Raw genomic sequence first — 21,818 nt, 5'->3', positions numbered from 1 at the left:
TTCAAATTGTGGTTATAATCTACTTCACCTAAAACATTTCTACAGAATACATGAAAAAAGAGCCAGAACAGCTCCCCTTTATTGCATGATTTTATTTAAACACAATGCCAAGAATACATGTTACATGTACAAATATGATGTTACAAAAAAAAAGAGGCCACAAAACACATTACTCATATTGTCCAACTGATAAAAGCACTTTTGAATACTTGTGACTACAGTATCATCATACTTGTATTAAGCTGCCTGAAAAAATATCAATCATGACCACTAAAAATTCTATTTTTCTCAATGTATGAACTTTTTGCAGTCTATAACATTATCAACGGTATTGAAGTTTCTTTTAACTTGAAAACCTAAAATTCTTTCATCAAAGAAACCAATCTGGAGCTGTTCTAGTGCTACTACTGCAGAGTCTGAGGCAACAGTAGCAGTCAAATATGACCATGAGGGACCTTTCAAGACCTCACTATCAATTGGAAACTCCTTTAATGTGACAACTGAGTGAAAGAGAAGTTTGGTCATGTTAGGACTGGGATTGTGAGGCACCGTGATCGTCATCATCTGGTGGGCAGTCAACAAAGTCAGCAAGCATGGAAGCCATTGCCTCATCCATCTAGAAAAGAGATTGAGCAAGAAGAGAGAGGAAGTTAGAGAGAATGTGCTGGAGAAATGCTCTGAATAAGCTACAAAAATTGTTTACATGCCATTACCAGAGTAAACCATACAAGTCAAGTACTTAACAAGTAAACACTGCACACTGAAGACATTACAAGACATAAAAGGCATACTCCATGTGCACTTTTGCAAAACCATGGCGGTAACAATCATCAATATTCAAGAAAATACAGTTACTTGGAAAGGCTGACATTTAACAATGTCATTACTAAGGCATCTGGCCTATGCAGTATTTCTTAATACACAACATTAAGGTTTCTCAGTGCACGAAAGGGTACTGCGATAACCAAAATACACATTACCAAGCAAAAGTTTGGGGTCTGTAAGATTATTTTTTTTTTTCAATGTTTTTAAAAATAGGTCTCTCATGCTTACTAATGATGCATATATTTGATCAAAAATACAATAATACTGTGAAATGTCACCATAAAATCTCTATTCTATTTAAGCATTTCATGATGTAATGTGTTTCAGTGCAAAGCTGCCCTTTTCGGCAGCCATTTCTCAGTTCTTCATGGTCAGAAATCATTCTAGTACAGTGCACAGCATAAACGAGCAAAAATGAGTACACCCTCCTGAAAGTTACTAAATAAAACTTAAAATGGAAAAAAGGCAGAGTTATCGCAGAGTTTGCCACAGCCTGCAGAAGTGGCATTCATGGTTGTTGTCAACACTAGAATTACCTACTGTAGCCAAAGCAAAATAACATTAAATAAATAAATAGATACAATTTTGGTACCTGACTTGTCAGTGAGTTATAAACACAGTTTGCTGGTTATCAATTGTTTATAGTAAATAGATTGCATACACAAATAATACATAACATACTAAATGCATAATTATTAATCAATCCAATCCTGTGTTGCTAAGGGTGATGCATTCACACTGGACCTGATGGCTTGTTTCCACTGAGCGGTTCGGTACACTACAGTACAGGCTTTTACCCCTTCCGTTGGGGTACCAAAAAGGTGGCGCTAAACTCACCGCAGAACATTGATTGGTTGTACCAGTGTATTTCAAAATTGTATATTTTCACACAGACAATAGTAGTTTCTCATTATGCTTCCATCTGTTCTTGTGGACTTGTGAAATGTTATTGCTCAAAAACCTGCATAATTTCCTAAATTATTCCAATTTGTCATGAAATTTAGTTTTAAGAGTTTTTCAGACGAGAATGTAATGGTTTAAAACTCAAATCTGTGGTTTATTTGTAAAGATGGCGCCTATTTTAGCGCTCCAGGCGATCACCGAGCACTCAGTGCTCATGTGTCCGACGAGGGCAGCCTTAGCCCAGCCAGTTCTTCTTACATTTGCTGCTGGCTCTGATGGTCTCTTTAGTGATAAAACATGATACAACTCGTCTTGGGTTGGCTATATTTAACAGGCATTCGTGGTCTCATGAATCTTTAATTTGTTCCTGATCATATCGTTTTGGCTGAGCACAAAGTTGTTTAACTTTATATACATAATTTGAACTTTACTGTAAAACAGCGCTGACTTTGTAGCATACGTTTGACTGAACTGTTTGCTTTTGTCTTTATTTCCTATTATATAAGCCTCTTATAATTTGTACTTATACTTTTATATTGGCTATTATTGTTCATTTAAACAAAAAAAAAAAAGTTGGGCTTATTGTCGCGGTTCATTGTCGATCAGTATTTTCTGTCATACACCACGCCAAACAAGCAAGGGTAGTATTAGCAGTGGAAAAGCAAGCCTGATCAGGGTTACTTTTACAGAATCGTACTGTACTGTACTGTACCATACCGTTCAGTGGAGATGAGCCATTAGAGAAGGAATTCTGCACCAGGGTTAGAAGTTACTTCGTTACCTTTTTCTTTTCGGTGCCTTGTTCAGAAGATTCTCCTTCCTCGCGATCTTCCATTTTCCTTTTTGTTCCCTTTGCGTCTGAATCTTCTCCCTGTTCACCACTCTCTTTCTTTACCTCTTCCTCTACTGTCACAGATACACTCTGATGCGCCTCTTGCCCGGACGTGGATGGTGCGTTCTGATTGGTTGCGTCTTCGGGCTGTAATTCTGGTTCTTGCTTTTGAACTTCGACTTCTACAGTCAATTCCTGGTCCTGTTGTGACGGCCGATAATTTTCTGTGGGATCTTCTGGTTTTGCCACTTCCTGCTCACATGTTTTCACTTCAGGTTCAACTGCCTCCACAGTGGTGTCCTCTTCATGGCCTTCAGTCTCTCCACTGATTACAAGACTCTCTATTTGTTCCTTGCCAACCACAGGTTCATTTCTCTCAACCGCTCCAATGTTCTCAATTTCCTCCACGGTCCCCTTGTCCTTGATCCGGTCTTCTGCATAGACACTCCTCACACCCTCCATCTCCTCGATCCCAGGTTCTACTTCTCGTTCTCTCTCCATGCAGAACATTTCCATCCCTTGCTGGTCCTCCGCCTCAATCATGACCTCTGCATCCTCCTCGCCCATCATCCCACTGCTGTTGTCTCCCTCCAATGGCTGGATCTCCTCACTTTCCTCCTCATCCTCCTCCTCTTCATATTCTTCAAATTCCTCTCCCTCATAGTACTCTTCATCCATTAATTCGCTGCCTTCCTCTTCCTCTTCTTCCTCTAGGCCCTCCTCCTCCTCCTCTTCCTCCTCTCCTAATTCATCCTCCTCCAGCTCCTCTTCTTCATCATCTGAGCTGTTGATGTTGATGACGTTCTGGTCCACGTCATTTGCTGGGGGTTGCTGCTGGAGCTGACGGCTGGTCTGAGCAATCTGGTTCTGAAGCTGAATCTGTAAAGACAAGCCCAACGTAGGTGGCTGCCCACCTGGAGAAGTTTGCATCAACATCTGCTGAAGTTGCGGACCACCCGTCAGCGAGTCTGCAAGTCCAGCAGGTGATGCTGCGAGCGAAACTGTAGTTGAGTTCAGAGGAGGCACCAGAGACACGAGCTGGGATGTCTGGCTTGGTCCAGGGAAAGAGTTAATGTTATTAGCGTTAGCTGGCAGAATCTGGTGGGGAATGGTAGTGGGCAGATCATTAGGCAGCAAAGTGTCAACCGATCCAACCTCACCCACTATAGGGGTAGGAACTGCTGGCTGGGACAACGACAGTGCATTTGCCGCTCCATCTTGCATCTCCATCATCATACCCGCTGGCATGATGACCACGCTATCATCTGAATCACTCTCCAAAGAGATCTCTACATCTTCTGGCTCCTCTTTTTCATAGCGGACAAAAACTTGTCGTTGACCATCAGGGGCTCCGAGACCTGCCAGTTCACCCGGTTGAGCTGAAGAGAGAAGCAGGTCGCCTGGGGTGGCCGTAGTGCCTGCAGGAGTCGGAAGAACCGGAGGAGCCATAGGTAGATGGTTCTCCAAAGAACCAAGCAAGGTAGCAGGACCTAAGCCCATGGGATGTCTGGACGGGAAAGGTGGTCCACTAAGGAGGGTAGGGATGGACAGTGAGGGGTTTTGGCCAGAGGCAAGGACAGGGGCAGAAGGGGTTGATTTGAGAGTCAGAGGTGTGAGAGGGAGAGAGATTGAAGGTGTCCGAGGATGAATAAGGGTGTTGCATATAGTCAGAGCCTCAACACAGAATGACGATACCTGTAGGGAAACACGGAAAAACAAAATAATTAAATTTTAAATCAGGAAGTGCCAATAGTAACAGTATCACCATTGTTGAGCAGAGTGATACAGTGATCGATACTCTCAAAGGGATATTCCATCTAAAAATGTAAATTCTCCAAACAACACTGGATCCTACTGACTTTCATTGTATGGACACACACAAACTGGGACATTTTTCAAAATACCTTTTTTGTCCCGCAGAAGAAAGTAAATAAAACCGGTTTGTTGTGGCATGAGGGTGAATAAAAGAAGGCTTCCTTTTTTAGCTGTATGGAGAAATCTGATAGCTGTGTGATGAACCAGAGACAGATACAACTCTATGCCAGGGCCATGCTCACTTGCCAATTTCTATTCTAGTGTTAAATTAGGATAAATTTAGCTATGAGACAATAAAAGAACCCATTTGCCAGGGGTAATGCTTCTTTTATTCACTCAATACTTTTATTTACAACTTTGGAAACATGAAACAGTGTCTCCAGTTAGTCTCCTGCATCATTAGAAGCAAATAGCCACTACACCACCCACAATGACAGCCACTTAAGAGAAGGCAAATGTCAAAAAGAATGTCTGTTTATCTAAATCATTGTATACTGATATTTTATGTTTGCACATTCAGACAGGTTGGGTGCCGTTAAATTGTTTAAAAATGGAACGTATACAATGAGTTGGATTTTGGTACATGATTTCACAGTATGAAAATATATCATAACATAACAGCATCTATTTAAGGTTGTCTGAGATCCCATATGAAATACTGGCAACACTTAGAATACGGTTAAATTCATTGACATGAATTGCATTATGTATGATGTTATCAAGATGATGATGTTAATGACTGTCTACATATATTAACACATTCAAAACTTCCAGCTATATAAAATAACATTAATTTATCATGGATGAACAATATCATATTTATAAATTTACCTATTATAATAATAAATGCGGTAAAACCATAGACTGCATAAAAACATAAAAAACCTTTTGTAAAGTGTCACTGAACTAGCCAGTTGAGTGTTGACACAGACTTCAACTGCCTCTTATTACAACATGCATATACTCAACTTTGCAGCACTTCTGCTTTCAATAGCACTTGTAGTCACAACAATATGTAAGGGATGGGCAGTATTTCAGACACATGCATTTAAAATGCGTATTTGAAATACAAAACACTATTTTGTATTTTAAAGCCTTTGGGGAAAAAATTATTTGTATTTAAACATATTTAAGATTAGTATTTTCAAAATACAAAATATTTAGTACCAGTCAACCTCTTCATTAAAGGCACAATATGTAATTTTTCTGCTTTAAAAATAGCAGATATCACTATATCTATGTTATACATATTTTTTAGTTGTGTACTTACATTATCCCGACAGTTTCCACGAACTTTAAAATCCGGAGAAAATTATAGTTTAATTAGAAGACACGGCACGTTTCTTTATTTCCGTTTTGTCGCCCGTCTATGGCGTCATATAAACTTTGACCCCTCTAGTTTATCTAACTTCCTGCGGAAACCACAAATACAAAGGTGAACAGAAGCAAAGACGAGACGAAGAAGAAAAAGTAGTAGCTAGTCTTGATCGAGACTATTATATTTTATATTTATATTGTTTATATTCATATTTATACTTCAATCGATAACTTAGTTATGGATCATGATTATGCTTTGCCTGCACGTTCTGTGAAGCGCAAACGTACGGGTGAAATAAATGACCTGAGAAGGTTTTGGGACAAGAGAACAAACAAGACACGGGTAAATATTGGAGTTGCATTTCCAAGATAGAGAGAGCTTCGTGACAAGCTGAAACTACAGAGAGATGCTTGCATTCTAATAAACAGGTATGCATCCATTCAGCTAACTATATCTATCCGTATATTTTGTGAAACGATGATGTCTTGTGTAAAACGCAGACGGACTAGCTCTCATGGAGAGTATAATGTAAATCTACATGTTTTCTATATCTAGCTGGATAAAGTAGCTTCAAATGCAGTTCACTATTTTGTTCGATATCATAGTATAAACGTAGCCTAATTATAATTATTAACGAAAGGCAACCGTGTTTTTTTAAACATATATTACTACTAGCTAGATGGAATATTGATTTGATAGGGGTCTGATAATTCATATATCTCTCCGTTCGAAAAGACGTGATTGTCAAAATACTAGGCTGCTGCTGCTGTAGGTGAAGGGAGACCGCTGACAGACCAGGCTCTTGTCTTCATGACAACAATATCTACACTTCATGTTGAACATAAATATAAAGCCTACTGATAAAGGACACCGTCAACAGTATTGACGGCAAAATAGACGATGTTTGACAGGTGCAATATTTGAAAATCGATAATTATTTATTTATTTTTTAAATTACATTTATATCTGAATTTTTTTCAACCTATAGACTTCAAACATCAAAATGTCATGAATTAATATGTATTTGTGTACAAAATTACATATAAACATATTTTCCTATTATATTTTGCCTGGAAACGCTTCCAACACGCGTGCGTGTCGCGTGAAAAATAGGCGTCGGTTCTATTTCTAGCAAGCACGCGTTTTCCGCGTTTTCTTACACAGGCAATCTGCAAGCTCTAACCTATTAACATGGGAGCCGAATTAAAAACTGACACGCCACGCAGCTGAGACGCTTGCGCCACGCATCCAGTATGTCGCCGGCCTCGGTTAAAATGAGTGAAGAATGTGGGGAGCGACAGAGCGCGTGTTCCAATGAACAACAACTCCCATGAGCCTACGCTCTTTCCCGACGTCATCAAAGTACGTCTTATGTTATTATTTTGATTGATGACCCCTGGTGGCCAAAAATTCCATACTGTGCGTTTAACTAGTGCATCAACAAGTTTAGTCATGCACCCTCCTCCCATCCCCCAGCATTCACACATGTGAGCTACAGCTGTACAACTCCATTCAGCACTGGAGGAGTGACTTTTCTGTAATAAGATAAGGTAAAGATGTCATGGTCAACTGTGCTTGTTGATTAAAGTTAAAATAGTGCATAATTCAGATTTGCCTTCAGTTAACAAAGTTAATCAGTTCAGTTAATCAGTTTTTATAGTTAATCGGTTGTTTTTTAATCAACTAGTTTGTCAAATGGGTATAAAGCATTATTGCATGCAGGCCTGGGAGATATGACAGTACATATTGTGGTGATGATATAAAGTGTGAATCGACTGAACTTTTTCTAAATCGTTTACATAAGAGAAATGCCTATCTGCAATGTTCCCGCTAAGCTGTATGCGTACGCAATGACATGTGAAATAAAACATCATCATGATTCATGTTTAAAAGGAGAGTGGTTTGATTAAGTGGTGGAATAGTGGATGATGTGCAGTTGGACACAGAACAGTAACAAAACTCTGAGACATTTACAGTCACACACAGGTGTAGTAGTGTGCAATATCTCTACCAACTTACATGGGGATGTTTTAGATAACTGTAAAAGAATTCACATATTCACTTTTTTAAATGTACTGACATTTTTTTTTATTTTACTATATTACATTATATGTCTAACAAATAATTTTTGGGGAATTTATGAGCAATGACCGCTTTATTTTTTCATATTAGCTAAATTATATGACATTATATTATTATAAAGAAATTTACTATTCTGTGTGAGAATTTTTTTTAAGAGAATGCTAAATTTTTTTTTAAAAAAGCACTGTACAAAATGTTTTAATTTCATTGTTACATCAAGGGTCAAATTAAATATAGATAACATTAGAGATGAAGTGGAACGCCGACAAGTAGGACGATAATTTTGACTTGAAGGCCCTTTCCGTGCCTAATTGCCACGGATGTGGCAAGCAGAATCACCACACAGCTGTCGCTTTTGTAGTAAAAGTGGTTTGTGCAGTTCAAGCCTTGTTTATACCACTTGCCTCTGTTTGAACACATCTAAATGTTTTGTTTAGATTCAGAATAGGTCCAGACTCCAGATAGATATCAGCCTATGGGGATGCCTACATTGGATAGTCAATTTCACAGGTATTTTGTACACTTATACACTTAGCTGATGCTTTTATCCAAAGCGACTTACAATTGCCACATATGTCAGAGGTCGCACACCTCTGGAGCAACTAGGAGTTAAGTGTCTTGCTCAGGGACACATTGGTGTCTCACAGTGGATTCGAACCCGGGTCTCTCACACCAAAGATATGTGTCTTATCCACTGCGCTAGCACCACCCCTGCCTACCCTAAATGTATTTTGTGCATTTTCAAAATGTGCATTTAAAAAAAAAAAAAATTCCACACAGTATTTTGTACTTTAACTGAAATGTATTCATGCCAATCTCTGCAATATGTAAGAATCTAGCTGAGAAATACTGTAAATCAGCAAACAAGTGAGACCACTTAAGCAAGACTCCCTCTAGTGGATAACATTTAGATGTTTTTGCATTATTACTAAATAAAATGGTATTTCTTTTTTGTAAAAAACATTTGTTAGGTTTCAAAATACGAAACACATATTGGTCTAACACACTTTCTGATGGCTTGGCCAAGAGAATTCTTAGAAAAGCTCTATTGTGATTTGTATATTTTGTATCTAATACAATTAAATTTAGATATTTTTAGTCACTTAACTGCACAAAGACTTTTTGGGGTCATTACCAAACTACCTTTGATAAAACAACAACAAAACAACACACAAAGCTTCCATCATTTACCAGGAAGTCAATACAAAATTTGCACAGAATCCGACTAAAGATCAGATACATAAATATTCCACCTAGACATGTTACACTCTAATAATGAGATTCAATGGACAGGTTTTTCCAAAGACGGCAAGATTAACGTTTTTAACCCTTAGGATTTAAAATCAAGAATGTTCACTTACCATGATGTTGTGATCTCTCCGGCCGTGGCTGAAGGCAGACACAGCGCAGGAGAGAGGAGGAGGCCAGCGGGGAGAGGGCACCAGCACAAGTGCCAGTAAGAGTCGGTAGAGCTCTCGACGAGGAGTAGGGCTGCCATACTGCCCACTGACAGCACCGACATCCAGCACACAGTGAGACTGCTGCTGCAGACGCACACACAGAGGCACCACCAGGTCTTGGATCCTCTAACAAGGGAAGGAGTGTTTAGAAGAAAAACATGAAACAACTTTCCATGAAAAAGACAATCAAAACAGAAACATGAACAAACTTTATTTGAACAAACCTTATGCAGATCTTCTTTCAACAAAGTTCCACTGGTCAAAATGATATGTCTTAATGCTGTAAAGTAATCATTCTTCATCAGTAAATAATGTTATTATTTCTGCTACTAAAGCTGAAACTTCATTGGTCGTCACTGAGCACTCACCCCGAAGAGCAGCGACACACGTGTCTTGATTGGCTAGCACATCTCCTTTCCTCTGTAGTGATATTCCATCTCCCATTACCAATCCTTTCGTTCGACGAGGGCCTGACTTGCCAGCAGAACCAATCAGGTCATTCATGGACTGTGACTGTTGTCCGGACCGGAGCTAGACAGCAACAGAAAGGACCATTGGAGAAAGAAATAGAAATACTTCAAGCAGGGCTACAATTTAATGTATTAATCTTCTTTAAAAACACAATACCCAAACATGACTGTGATACATTTGGGGTCTGTTTCACATGCTGACCAAGGCTGCATTTATTTGATCAAAAATACAGTAAAAACATAGTAAATGTAAAATATTATTACAATTTTAAAATACAGTGACGAGTGGGGCGGGGCCGAGAGCCGTGGGAACAGAGCGAGGCCGGTGGAGTGATTGGAAATGAGCGACACCTGCTCCACTCACCGGTCTCGAGTCCCACGGAGGAGATCAGAAGGATACAGAAGGAGCAACGACAGTGAAGGACGAGAGGGGACCAGGCCTGGGTTTTATTTTGAGTTTGGTTTCTGTTTGTGCGCGGCAGTCGCGCTGTTTTGTGTTTATTTTATTATTAAAGCTTCATTCTGATTGCCCGAGATTATGAAGTTTGTAATCCGTTACAAAGACCTTTTCAATTGTAATATATTTTGAAATGCATTTTGTTCCTATGATAGCAACTCTGAATTTTCAGCAGCCATTACTCCAGTCTTCAGTGTCACATGATGCATCAGCGATCTTTCCAATATGATGATTTGCACCCAACACTACTTATTAGCAGTGTTGAAAACAATTGAGCTGCTTTATATTTTTTGTTTATAAACTGATGCAATCTAGCATTCCTTCATGAATAGTTCAAAAGACCATCATTTATTTGAAATTAAAATGTTATTGTCAATTGATAAATTTAGTGCATCCTGGCAGAATGTAAGTATTCAATTTTTCAAATGTACTATACTTCCATCTTCACAAGAAAGGCTCATCTCTAATTTAATTCCCTATTATGTTTGTATTACAAAGACCCTTACAAAGACCTACCTTGACAGCTTCTGATGCTGGCGTGATGTCACCCATCAAATGAGTGAACAGCAACTCTGTATGGGTGGGGCTTCCCTGAAGCAGAGAGGCGCCTCCTACTCTTACCAACAGTTCAATGGTACGGTACACGGTCACTCGCACTGCACTGTAGGAAAAACAGAACATCATATCGTCAAAGCTGGACACCTGACTAAAATAACAGTGAGTGAACATACTTAGTGCTTCATTCAATATGTCAGTGTTTCTATATGTTGATGTCTTCAATGAAATGGGATTACAAATGTTCATAGGAAAAGCATTTCAAAATGACAATCAAAATGTTAATAACAGATTTTAAAATGGTAATCAAGTTATCCAAGATGAATGTTAATACAAGGAGCAAACAAGTACATTTTCATGAATGGTGTTTCTGTAATACCTGTACGCTCTTTGCTGGCCCAGACTAGCCTCAGGCAGAGGTGTCCACGCAGACAGAGACTGTGAGAGAAGCCTTGTGAGCACACCGCTATACTGGACCAGTCCACCACCCACACTGGACCAAAACAAAAAACACATTACAACCGCTACTTCTGTACATTTAGCCAGCAACCACTGACACAAATCATTAATCAAAAATCAAGGAGTTATGCAATTAATATAATATTAAATATCCAACTGCATTGCTGGAACTCTTCCAAGGTGTTACTAAGAGTGTCAAATGCATAGATTGAGTCTAATTAGCCTGCAAGCTAAATTTGTTTAAAATTGTTAAAAATGCAAGTCTATGGAATGTCCCCATTTATTCAGTTGAGTGTGTGTGTGTGTGTGTGTGTGTGTCTGCTTACGCCTTGATGAGAGCAGAGAGAAGCTCTAGAGTGTCGTTGTGTATGGAGGGTAAAACCAACAGCTTCAGACAGCCCTCTCCTGTTGGACTCTGAAACACACCCTTCAGTCAGCGTCCACATCAATGTTAAGCAAGTTCAGTGAATAATATGATCTGTGACTCTTTAATATCAAAATTCAGCATACAAAGAGAGAGTTAAAGCCTTACGATGCTCTTTGTGTTGACTGCTAGAGCTTGACACACCAATTTGAGAACATGCTGAACAGGTAAACGAACTGAAGACGCAGGATCAGCACTATTTGAGGGAAACATGTCTCACTAATATGGACCAATATCTCAAAGATCTTCATTTAAGACTAACTAAACTTAACAAATAGCATGAATTTAGCCACACAACATCAGCACTACCTAAGAGTGTGCTTAATAGCCATACAAACGGCCTTGTAACGATGATGGAGCTGAAGGATCAGAAGTGGATCTACATCATCCAGGGGAGGGAAAGGCAGTTCAACACCAGGACCCTCATACTGCACTGGTCCTTCTGAAACAGCGACGCCCAAAAAAAAGTATTTAACACAAATGTTTTGCCTCAATACAACACAAAGACTAGGAACACACCACATACCTGTTTCTGCACCTTGGTATAACTGTCCCAGTATGCTACTGGCTGATGCTAGAAAGCAGTGCAGCTGATTGGTCCAGCTCTCAGCCCTGCGCCCACCTCCCCCTCGCTCTAACACCCCACCGAGACACGGCAATCGGCCAAAACTTTCACAAGCCACCTACCAATATAGAAAAATTAAAATCAGGATGCAGAAGTTTTTATTTATTTGTTTTGAGCAGTCAACTACGCACATTATCATTTAATTCCACAACCAGATGTAACTAACCTCTTGAACTTTAGGATTACCAGAGTCCATTTTAGAGAGGAAATACGCTCCAAGCTTCTCCTGTAAGAGACCATGATTAGCTTTTTCATATACAAAGTAACTGGAAAAAAAACATTAATGATTATACTGACCCTCAGAGATCCACAGGCACGTGGGTAGTAGAGCATACACGCCATCATTCCTTTCATAGCAGCTAGGTGGCACTGTGACAAAACAAAGGGCTACTTTTGAAGCATTTTGTGGTACAAAAATGTAAATAGTTCTCAGTTTATTAACATACTGTTCAAATACGGTTCAAAAGTTTGGATATTTTAATGAATGTTGCATTTATTTGCTCAAAAATACAGTAAAAATTATATTACGAAATATTTAAGTGAACGTTTTCTTTTTTACTATATTTTGAAATGTACAATGTATTCCTCTGGGGAAAATTCAGCAGCCATTCCTCCAGTCTTCAGTGTCACATGATCTTTCAGAAATAGTTGTAATATGCTTATTTGTTGCTCAAGAAACAGTTATTATAAATGTCAGGAACAGTTGTGCTGCTTAATATTTTTGTGAAAACTAAGAATATAAATGTCTTTATTGTCATCTTTGTGGAATAAAATCAATTTCTCTAAATAGAAATAACAAAAGTATTGACCCCAATCCTTTGAACGTTACTGTATATTTCCATGAGTAAACAAGCTGGGCATAAACCAAGAAATACAAAATAAACTTGATTCAAGACTACATTTTAACTGATTTAAATCTAGGCTGAATGTGACATTTTTACCTCAGATTTGAGACTGAGCAGGGAGGTCAGGATGCCCAGGATGGAGTTGAGTCCCACCTCCCTGGCCAGCTCTGGCAGCTGGGATGAGTACTGCAACAAGTCCTGCAGCACACTCACAGCAAGCTGCACGGTGGGGAGAGGGGCCTGCGACTGTGAGTTTGAGAACAACAGAAGATACATTACTAAATCATGCAGGACTGAATCAAATCAGGAAAGACCTATTAAGTGGATACAGGCAAGAGAATAGAAGGCAAATGTTTGAAGACATCTCTCACCTGAATGACCTGCTGCAGTGTTCGCAGCCATGAAAGGCAATGCTGCTGGAAAACTTCACTCGAACTGTCCTTGACCAGCACGGACAGGAGACAGAGACCCTCAAACCTGAAACACACGTCATCAAGTTCATATGAAGTCGAGATGAAACCCAAGCAGCGACAGATTTGTTTTCCATAGTGTGGTGAATTTTGAATTCATGTATTATTGTAAGAGAAAAAAAAAGTAGGGTGGTAAGTCTATTCTATTCATCGATTGATTGGATGGAGTTAGATACAATATTAATGTATTTATTTACTTAGTAAACGTGATTCCTTTATAAATTACCTTTAGTCTCAGATGATCTCCTGTCTAATGCTTGTATTTTGTAATTTATGATTATTTTATTTTTAATCTTTATCAATGTTTAATCTTTATTATCTTTAGCATTATTATTATATGCACTTATATGTATTCTATTCTTTTTCTGTATTCTATTAATGTACCACCTTTGGTTTTAATCGTGAAAAGAAAAGACAACATGTAACTTGTTATAATGTTTGTTGTATTAAGCCTCTCATTAAAAAAAACCACAACTTGACCCCAAAGAACTAGTTAATTATAGACCGATCTCGAATCTGCCTTTTCTCTCCAAGATACTAGAAAAGGTAGTATCCTTACAATTATATTCCTTCTTAGAGAAAAATGGTATCTGTTAGGATTTCCATTCAGGATTTAGACCGTATCATAGTACTGAGACTGCTCTCCTTAGAGTTACAAATGACCTGCTCTTATCATTTGATCATGGTTGTATCTCTCTATTAGTGTTATTGGATCTTAGTGCTGCGTTTGACACCATTGACCACAACATTCTTTTGCATAGTCTTGAACACTTTGTTGGCATTAATGGAAGTGCATTAGCATGGTTTAAATCGTACATATGACCGCCATCAATTCGTAGCAGTGAATGAAGAGGTATCATATCGATCACAAGTGCAGTATGGAGTACCTCAAGGCTCAGTACTAGGGCCGCTACTCTTCACACTTTATATGTTACCCTTGGGAGATTTCATCAGGAAACATGGTGTCAGCTTTCACTATTATGCTGATGATACTCAGCTCTATATTTCTTCGCGGCCCGGTGAAACACACCAATTTGAAAAACTAATGGAATGCATAGTCAATATAAAAAACTGGATGACGAGTAATTTCTTACTGCTAAATTCTGAAAAAACAGAGGTGTTATAGGACCTAAAAACTCTGCATGTAATAACCTAGACACTAAGACTTGATGGCTGCTCTGTCAATTCTTCGTCATAAGTTAGGAACCTAGGTGTGCTATTTGATAGTAATCTTTCCTTAGAAAGCCACATTTCTAGCATTTGTAAAACTGCATTTTTCCATCTCAAAAATATATCTAAATTACGGCCTATGCTCTCAATGTCAAATGCAGAAATGTTATCCCATGCATTTATGACGTCAAGGTTAGATTATTGTAATGCTTTATTGTTCTGCATGCTTAGTAAACAAACTACAGTTAGTCCAAAATGCAGCAGCAAGAGTTCTTATTATAACCAGGAAGTATGACCATATTAGCCCGGTCCTGTCAACACTGCACTGCCTCCTATCAAACATTGTGTAGATTTTAAAATCTTGCTTATTACTTATAAAGCCCTGAATGGTTTACCGCCTCAGTATTTGAATGAGCTCCTTTTACATTATAATCCTCTACGTCCGCTGCGTTCTCAAAACTCAGGCAATTTGATAATACCTAGAATCTCAAAATCAACTGCGGGCGGCAGATCCTTTTCCTATTTGGCGCCTAAACTCTGGAATAACCTACCTAACATTGTTCGGGAGGAAGACACACTCTTGCAGTTTAAATCTAGATTAAAGACCCATCTTTTTAACCTGGCTTATACATAACACACTAATATGCTTCTAATATCCAAATCCATCTCCATCCTTCTAATATCCAAGCCATCTCCATCATGCTTCAATGACTACCGTCCTGTTGCACTTATTACCATCCTAATGAAGTGCTTTGAACGGCTAGTCATGCACCAAATCAAGTCTGCCCTCCCCCCCTCCCTGGACCGCTTCCAGTTTGCATATCGGTTGCGGTCGACCGATGATGCCATCGCCACTGCCGTCCACTCAGCACTCACACATCTAGACAAAAAGGACTCATATGTCAGAATGCTGTTCATAGACTTCAAGTTAGCATTCAACACAATCATCCCAGCTAATTTACAAACTGATTCAGCTGGACCTCAACACTTCGCTGTGCAACTGGCTGTTGGACTTTCTGACTGGAAGACCTCAGGCAGTACGGGTCGGCAGCAACACATCCAGCACCATCACAGTGAACACTGGGGCCCCCCAAGGATGTGTGTTGAGCCCCCTCCTCTTCACTCTGCTGACCCATGACTGCACACCGTCACACAACTCCAAACTCTTCATTAAGTTTGCGGATGACACGACTGTGGTGGGTCTCATTAGCAACAAAGATGAGACAAACTACAGGAGCGAGGTGAGCTTCCTGGCCGGATGGTGTAGTGACAACAATCTCTCTCTGAATGGGGAGAAGACGAAGGAGATTGTTGTAGACTTCAGGAGAGCACACACTTAGCACGTTCCTCTGACCATCAACGGTGCGACTGTGTAGAGAGTGAGCAGCACCAAGTTCCTGGGTGTGCACATCACAGAGGACCTCTCCTGGACTGACAACACTGCAGCACTGGCAAAGAAATCACAACAGCGTCTCTACTTCCTCCGCAAACTGAGAAGAGCCAGAACCCCGGCCCCCATCATGTACACCTTCTACAGAGGCACCATCGAGAGCATCCTGTCGAGTTGCATCACTGTGTGGTATGGCACCTGCAACGCGTCCTGCCGAAAGACTCTGCAACGCATAGTGAGAGCAGCTGAGAAGATCATTGGTGTCTCTCTCCCCTCCCTGCAGGATATTTATAGAACCCGTCTCACTCGCAAAGCCCTCTGCATCACAGGTGATCCCACCCACCCATCTCACAGCTTCTTCAGTCTGTGCTGCCATCAGGGAGGAGACTGCGGAGTCTCCAGGCCAGGACCAGCAGACTGAAAGAAAGCTTCATCCAACAGGCTGTTAGGAAGCTGAACTCGCTCCCGAACTTGCCCCCCATCCCTCTTCTGCCCCAGGCACCACTGAACTATGAAACTCTACTGTTAATGTTGTCTGATGGTATGCACCGGGGGTCTGAGAGTAACGCAATTTCAATTCTCTTTATGTATGTACTGTACATGTGGAAGAATTGACAATAAAGCAGACTTTACTTGACAAATCCGTTAAAGGATTTTTAGGCTGCATTAATTAGGTAAACCAGAACTGGGAACACTTCCCATACCACCTGATATACTTGGTTCATCATTAGAAAAATGGCATCTACGCTAATATTAGTCTGTTTCTCTCTTATCCCGAGGTCACCGTAGCCACCAGATCTAGTCTGTATCCTGATCAGAGGGTCACTGCAGTCACCCGGATCCAATACATATCCAGACCAGATGGTGGATCAGCACCTAGAAAGGACCTCTACAGCCCTGAAAGACAGCGGAGACCAGGACAACTAGAGCCCCAGATAAAGATCCCCTGTAAAAACCTTGTCTCAGACGACCACTGGGACAAGACCACAGGAAACAGATGATTCTTCTGCACAATCTGACTTTGCTGCAGCCTGGAATTGAACTGCTGGTTTCGTCTGGTCAGAGGAGAACTGCCCCCCCAACTGAGCCTGGTTTCTCCCATGGTTTTTTTTTCTCCATTCTGTCACTGATGGAGTTTTGGTTCCTTGCCGCTGTCGCCTCTGGCTTGCTTAGTTGGGGACAATTCATTTACAGCGATATCGTTGACTTGATTACAAATAAATGCACAGACACTATTTAACTGAACAGAGATGACATCACTGAATTCAATGATGAACTGCCTTTAACTGTCATTTTGCATTATTGACACACTGTTTTCCTAATGTTGTTCAGGTGCTTTGACGCAATGTATTTTGTTTAAAGGCGCAATATGTAATTTTTCTGCTTTAAAATAGCAGATTTCACTATATGTTATATATTTTTTTTTGTTGTGTACTTACATTATCCCGACAGTTTCCACGAACTTTAAAATCCGGAGAAAATTATAGTTTAATTAGAAGACACGGCACGTTTCTTTATTTCCGTTTTGTCGCCCGTCTATGACGTCATATAACCTTTGACCCCTCTAGTTTATCTAACTTCCTGCGGAAACCACAAATACAAAGGTGAACAGAAGCAAAGACGAGACGAAGAAGAAAAAGTAGTAGCTAGCCTTTATCGAGACTATTATATTTTATATTTATATTCGTATTTATACCTCAATCAATAACTTAGTTATGGATCATGATTATGCTTTGCCTGCACGTTCTGTGAAGCGCAAACGTATGGGTGAAATAAATGACCTGAGAAGGTTTTGGGACGAAGAAGAAACGAGACACGGGTAAATATTGGAGTTGCATTTCCAAGATAGAGAGAGCTTCGTGACAAGCTGAAACTACAGAGAGATGCTTGCATTCTAATAAACAGGTATGCATCCATTCAGCTAACTATATCTATCCGTATATTTTGTGAAACGATGATGTCTTGTGTAAAACGCAGACGGACTAGCTCTCATGGAGAGTATAATGTAAATCTACATGTGTTCTATATCTAGCTGGATAAAGTAGCTTCAAATGCAGTTCACTATTTTGTTCGATATCATAGTATAAACGTAGCCTAATTATAATTATTAACGAAAGGCAACCGTGTTTTTTTTTTAACATATATTACTACTAGCTAGATGGAATATTGATTTGATAGGGGTCTGATAATTCATATATCTCTCCGTTCGAAAATACGTGATTGTCAAAATACTAAGGCCGGTGACACACTGCCTGCGTGGCGTCTCTGCTGCGTGCCAGAAGCGTGGCGCGCTGCTGCTGCTATAGGTGACATAGAGGGAGACCGCTGACAGACCAGGCTCTTGTCTTCATGACAACAATATCTATACTTCATGTTGAACATAAATATAAAGCCTACTGATAAAGGACACCGTCAACAGTATTGACGGCAAAATAGACTTATGTTTGACAGGTGCAATATTTGAAAATCGATAATTATTTATTTATTTTTTAAATTACATTTGTATCTGAATTTATATCAACCTATAGACTTTCAAACATCAAAATGTCATGAATTAATATGTATTTGTGTACAAAATTACATATAAACATATTTTCCTATTATATTTTGCCTGGAAACGCTTCCAACACGCGTGCGTGTCGCGTGAAAAATAGGCGTCGGTTCTATTTCTAGCATGCACACGTTTTCCGCCCTGAGACACGCGTCTCACGCAGGCAGTCTGCAAGCTCTAACCTATTAACATGGGAGCTGAATTAAAAAATGACACGCCACGCAGCTGAGACGCCGGCCTCAGTTAAAATGAGTGAGGAATGTGGGGAGCGACAGAGCGCGTGTTCCAATGAACAACAACTCCCATGAGCCCACGCTCTTTCCCGACGTCATAAAAGTACGTCTCATGTTATTATTTTGATTGAGTGACCCCTGGTGGCCAAAAATTCCATACTGCACGTTTAAAGCGCTATATAAATAAAGGTGACTTGACTTGTTCCAACAAAACGTTTGAACACAAGGCGGCAGTAACATGAAAAGTACTGAATCACAAAGATGCCGATTTGATTAGAAAAGGACAATAAAAAAACTCAAATGAAAGTGTACAATAAAGAATAAATTAAGAGTTATTTTATTTATTTATTTTAAAGACTAACAGCATCGACAGGATTTGGTCAAACAAGATATGTCATTAAATGTTTAACGAAAAACGCAATGGTAGGACTCGGAAGATATTGTAAAAAAAAAAAAAAAAAATGAATAAATTGACAGTGTTACTGTGACAGCTCACCTGGTCTTACTGGACCCGAGGCGTGCATTACTGATGCCCACCAGACCACCCACAGCTCCCGTACTCTGAAAAACCATTCAAACCAGTGTCACTAACAAACAGAACATATGAACATCTCCTCAGAGTGCTCTCAAATGAAACGTGTATTTTAGGATAAGACTAACGTTACATATGAAACACAAACACTAATGTGAATTTGACGGTCAGCTCGTAAACGAGCACAACGGTCATTAGACATGTCATTAAATCATAATTATAATGTTTCGCATTCATATTCAACTGCACACAAGGAACGCAACATCACCACAACGTTTCTATTTAAATCAAAGCAGCGCGCGTGCTACCTCGCGTCGCGCGCTGGCAGTGTAGACAAGAACAACCTCAGTCCTACCTGAGTCCCAACCACTCCATGCTCACGGTAGTTTGCTAGAAGTGCAGGTAGATATTCAGGTCTATCTTCCTTCAGGACAGTCACTAGCCCTTCTGTTAAGCGCGTTATGTTGGGGCCATGCAGCCAAGCCGCTGAAGCCATTTTAGCGCCCCTGAATGACGCGCAAATCCCGCGACGAGTGTACTGCTCGTTGACGTCAACACGTCGCGTTGTTGCTGTGTTGAGCTTGCAATGTTAACCGGGTAATATATGTGAAGAACACAAACTATCAACATTCCATCAACAAGTTCTCTTATTTTGGAAATTGGCACATACACACAATTTTACTCCTCATAATGTTTCTATTTGGAACAACAAATATATATTGCACAGGAACAAATCTTTATGTTTTGAGAATTGGTTAAGCAGAAGTATATGGTCGGTGAAAGATCTAATGGATGAAAAAGGAGAGCTTTTAGACTATAATGCTTTTACATTGAAGCATGGATTTACCTGTCACCCGAAAGAGTTTTTCACTGTCATTAATGCAGTACCTTCTGGCATAAAAATGCTAATGAGATGCTCCCTTTCTTATGCTAAAGTTAAGCCAGTTCTTCCCACTTTAGTCATTGGAGATATTAATTTTAAAAGTGTTAATTGTACTAACAAATATATTAGACAGGTCGTCTTAAGAACATATTATCCCTGTCAAATTAAAAGAAATAAACTAGATCACATGTTTAATAAGAATACTGTAAAATATCTTAGAACAGATTATTTGAGTTTTCCTATTCCTCCTAAAGCAAAAGAAACGCATTTCAAAATCTTAAATGAAATTTATCCTTCTAACAAATTCTTAAATCAAAAATTTAATATAGATATTGTCCCCTGTTCTTTTTGTAATAGTCTTTCTGAAGACACTGATCATATCTTCTTTACTTGCAATTTTTCCAAAATCTTCTGGATATCAGTTCAAGACTGGTTGATAGAAAAGGAGGTGGTTGTTGATGGTTTTGTTTTCACTTTACAACATATCTTATTTGGAATTCCCAAAGACTGCTGTGCTCATTTTTATTTGATCAATAACATTGTTATATTGGCAAAATATTTCATGCACAAATGTAGATTTTTTAAATCCCTCCCACTACTTATTGTGTTAAAAAATGATCTAAAGTGTTTTTCTAAAGCCCTTGAGAGAATGAGAGGTAGGAGTGCGATGAAACTGATTGATCTTTTGATTTCATATGATTTGGTGTAATATTGCCCCTTAATCTAATTTAATTTAATTTTTATTTTATTTTATTTATTTATTTTTTATACCCTATCTGAGATGTAAGATATGATTTCATGCATGTCTATTTTCTTTGTCTTTTAAGTAATTTTTAGCTAATTTGTGTCAAGCCTTTCATTTCGAATGTTTTACATATTGTAGTATGAATACATTTGCCTTGGTTGTGTATATAATTTTGTATTCAATAATAATAATAATAATAAAAAAAAGCAAAAAAAAAAAAAAATATATATATATATATGTGAAGAACACTATGAAAAATAATTTATGCTATACGTGGGAAGTTTCAAGTATTTTATTAAAATTGTTTAAAGGCTATTGATTTCTATGTATTCGTATACTTCGTAAGAGAGAGGCGCAGATTCAGGATTTATAGACCATAAATAAGGTTTCTTCTCCCCCAAAACGCTGAAGAAAACAAAGAACATATACAAAATAATTTTTAAACAACATTTCCCCATTTAAAAATTTTCATTTTATAACCAGTTTATTAATTTAGCAGGCAGCATACACCACCAGAATCAAGTTTGGACACACTTAACTGAATTTGTGCTTTTCACTACCTTTAAAACCTTATGATCTTAAGATTGATTACTTTGTATTACTAATTTTTAGACAAATATACATTTACAACACAAAACTTTTTTTTTAATTGATAGGCCAGATTAGAATTTCTTCAAGATTTTTTTTATTACAGTAAAAAAGTTTTATTAAAACTATAATACTTTTTTTTTTACTAATTAACACAAAATAATGGTAAAGTCATTAAGGACTTTA

At 38.8% G+C, this 21,818-nt stretch overlaps 1 protein-coding gene across 1 annotated transcript; it reads right to left on the bottom strand.

Annotated features, from left to right (window-relative positions):
* Positions 1 to 292: 292 nt before the first annotated feature.
* Positions 293 to 19,955, bottom strand: LOC132104101 (proline-, glutamic acid- and leucine-rich protein 1-like). Its single transcript, XM_059509324.1, has 17 exons — positions 19,772 to 19,955; positions 19,381 to 19,445; positions 13,442 to 13,547; positions 13,167 to 13,316; positions 12,523 to 12,594; positions 12,392 to 12,451; positions 12,127 to 12,283; positions 11,910 to 12,042; positions 11,709 to 11,796; positions 11,503 to 11,591; positions 11,097 to 11,210; positions 10,679 to 10,823; positions 9,604 to 9,766; positions 9,460 to 9,515; positions 9,137 to 9,361; positions 2,510 to 4,255; positions 293 to 616 (listed from the first exon to the last, which is right to left on the bottom strand). The coding sequence occupies exons 1-17, from the start codon at positions 19,910 to 19,912 to the stop codon at positions 527 to 529; spliced, it is 3,600 nt and encodes a 1,199-aa protein (XP_059365307.1). The 5' UTR covers positions 19,913 to 19,955; the 3' UTR covers positions 293 to 526.
* Positions 19,956 to 21,818: the final 1,863 nt, after the last annotated feature.

This window comes from Carassius carassius, chromosome 2, assembly GCF_963082965.1.
Source record: "Carassius carassius chromosome 2, fCarCar2.1, whole genome shotgun sequence".
NCBI lineage: Eukaryota > Metazoa > Chordata > Actinopteri > Cypriniformes > Cyprinidae > Carassius > Carassius carassius.
Note: the sequence above shows the minus strand (reverse complement) of the source record. Positions and strands in the feature narration are given on the sequence as shown.

Coding starts and splice junctions, on each gene's coding strand:
- LOC132104101 (XM_059509324.1), bottom strand. CDS start 19,912: ATGGCTTCAGCGGCTTGGCTGCATGGCCCCAACATAACGCGCTTAACA. Junction 13,548..19,380: donor CTCGGGTCCAGTAAGACCAG/GTGAGCTGTCAC, acceptor CGTGTGTTTCAG/GTTTGAGGGTCTCTGTCTCC. Junction 12,043..12,126: donor ATACCAAGGTGCAGAAACAG/GTATGTGGTGTG, acceptor TCGCTGTTTCAG/AAGGACCAGTGCAGTATGAG.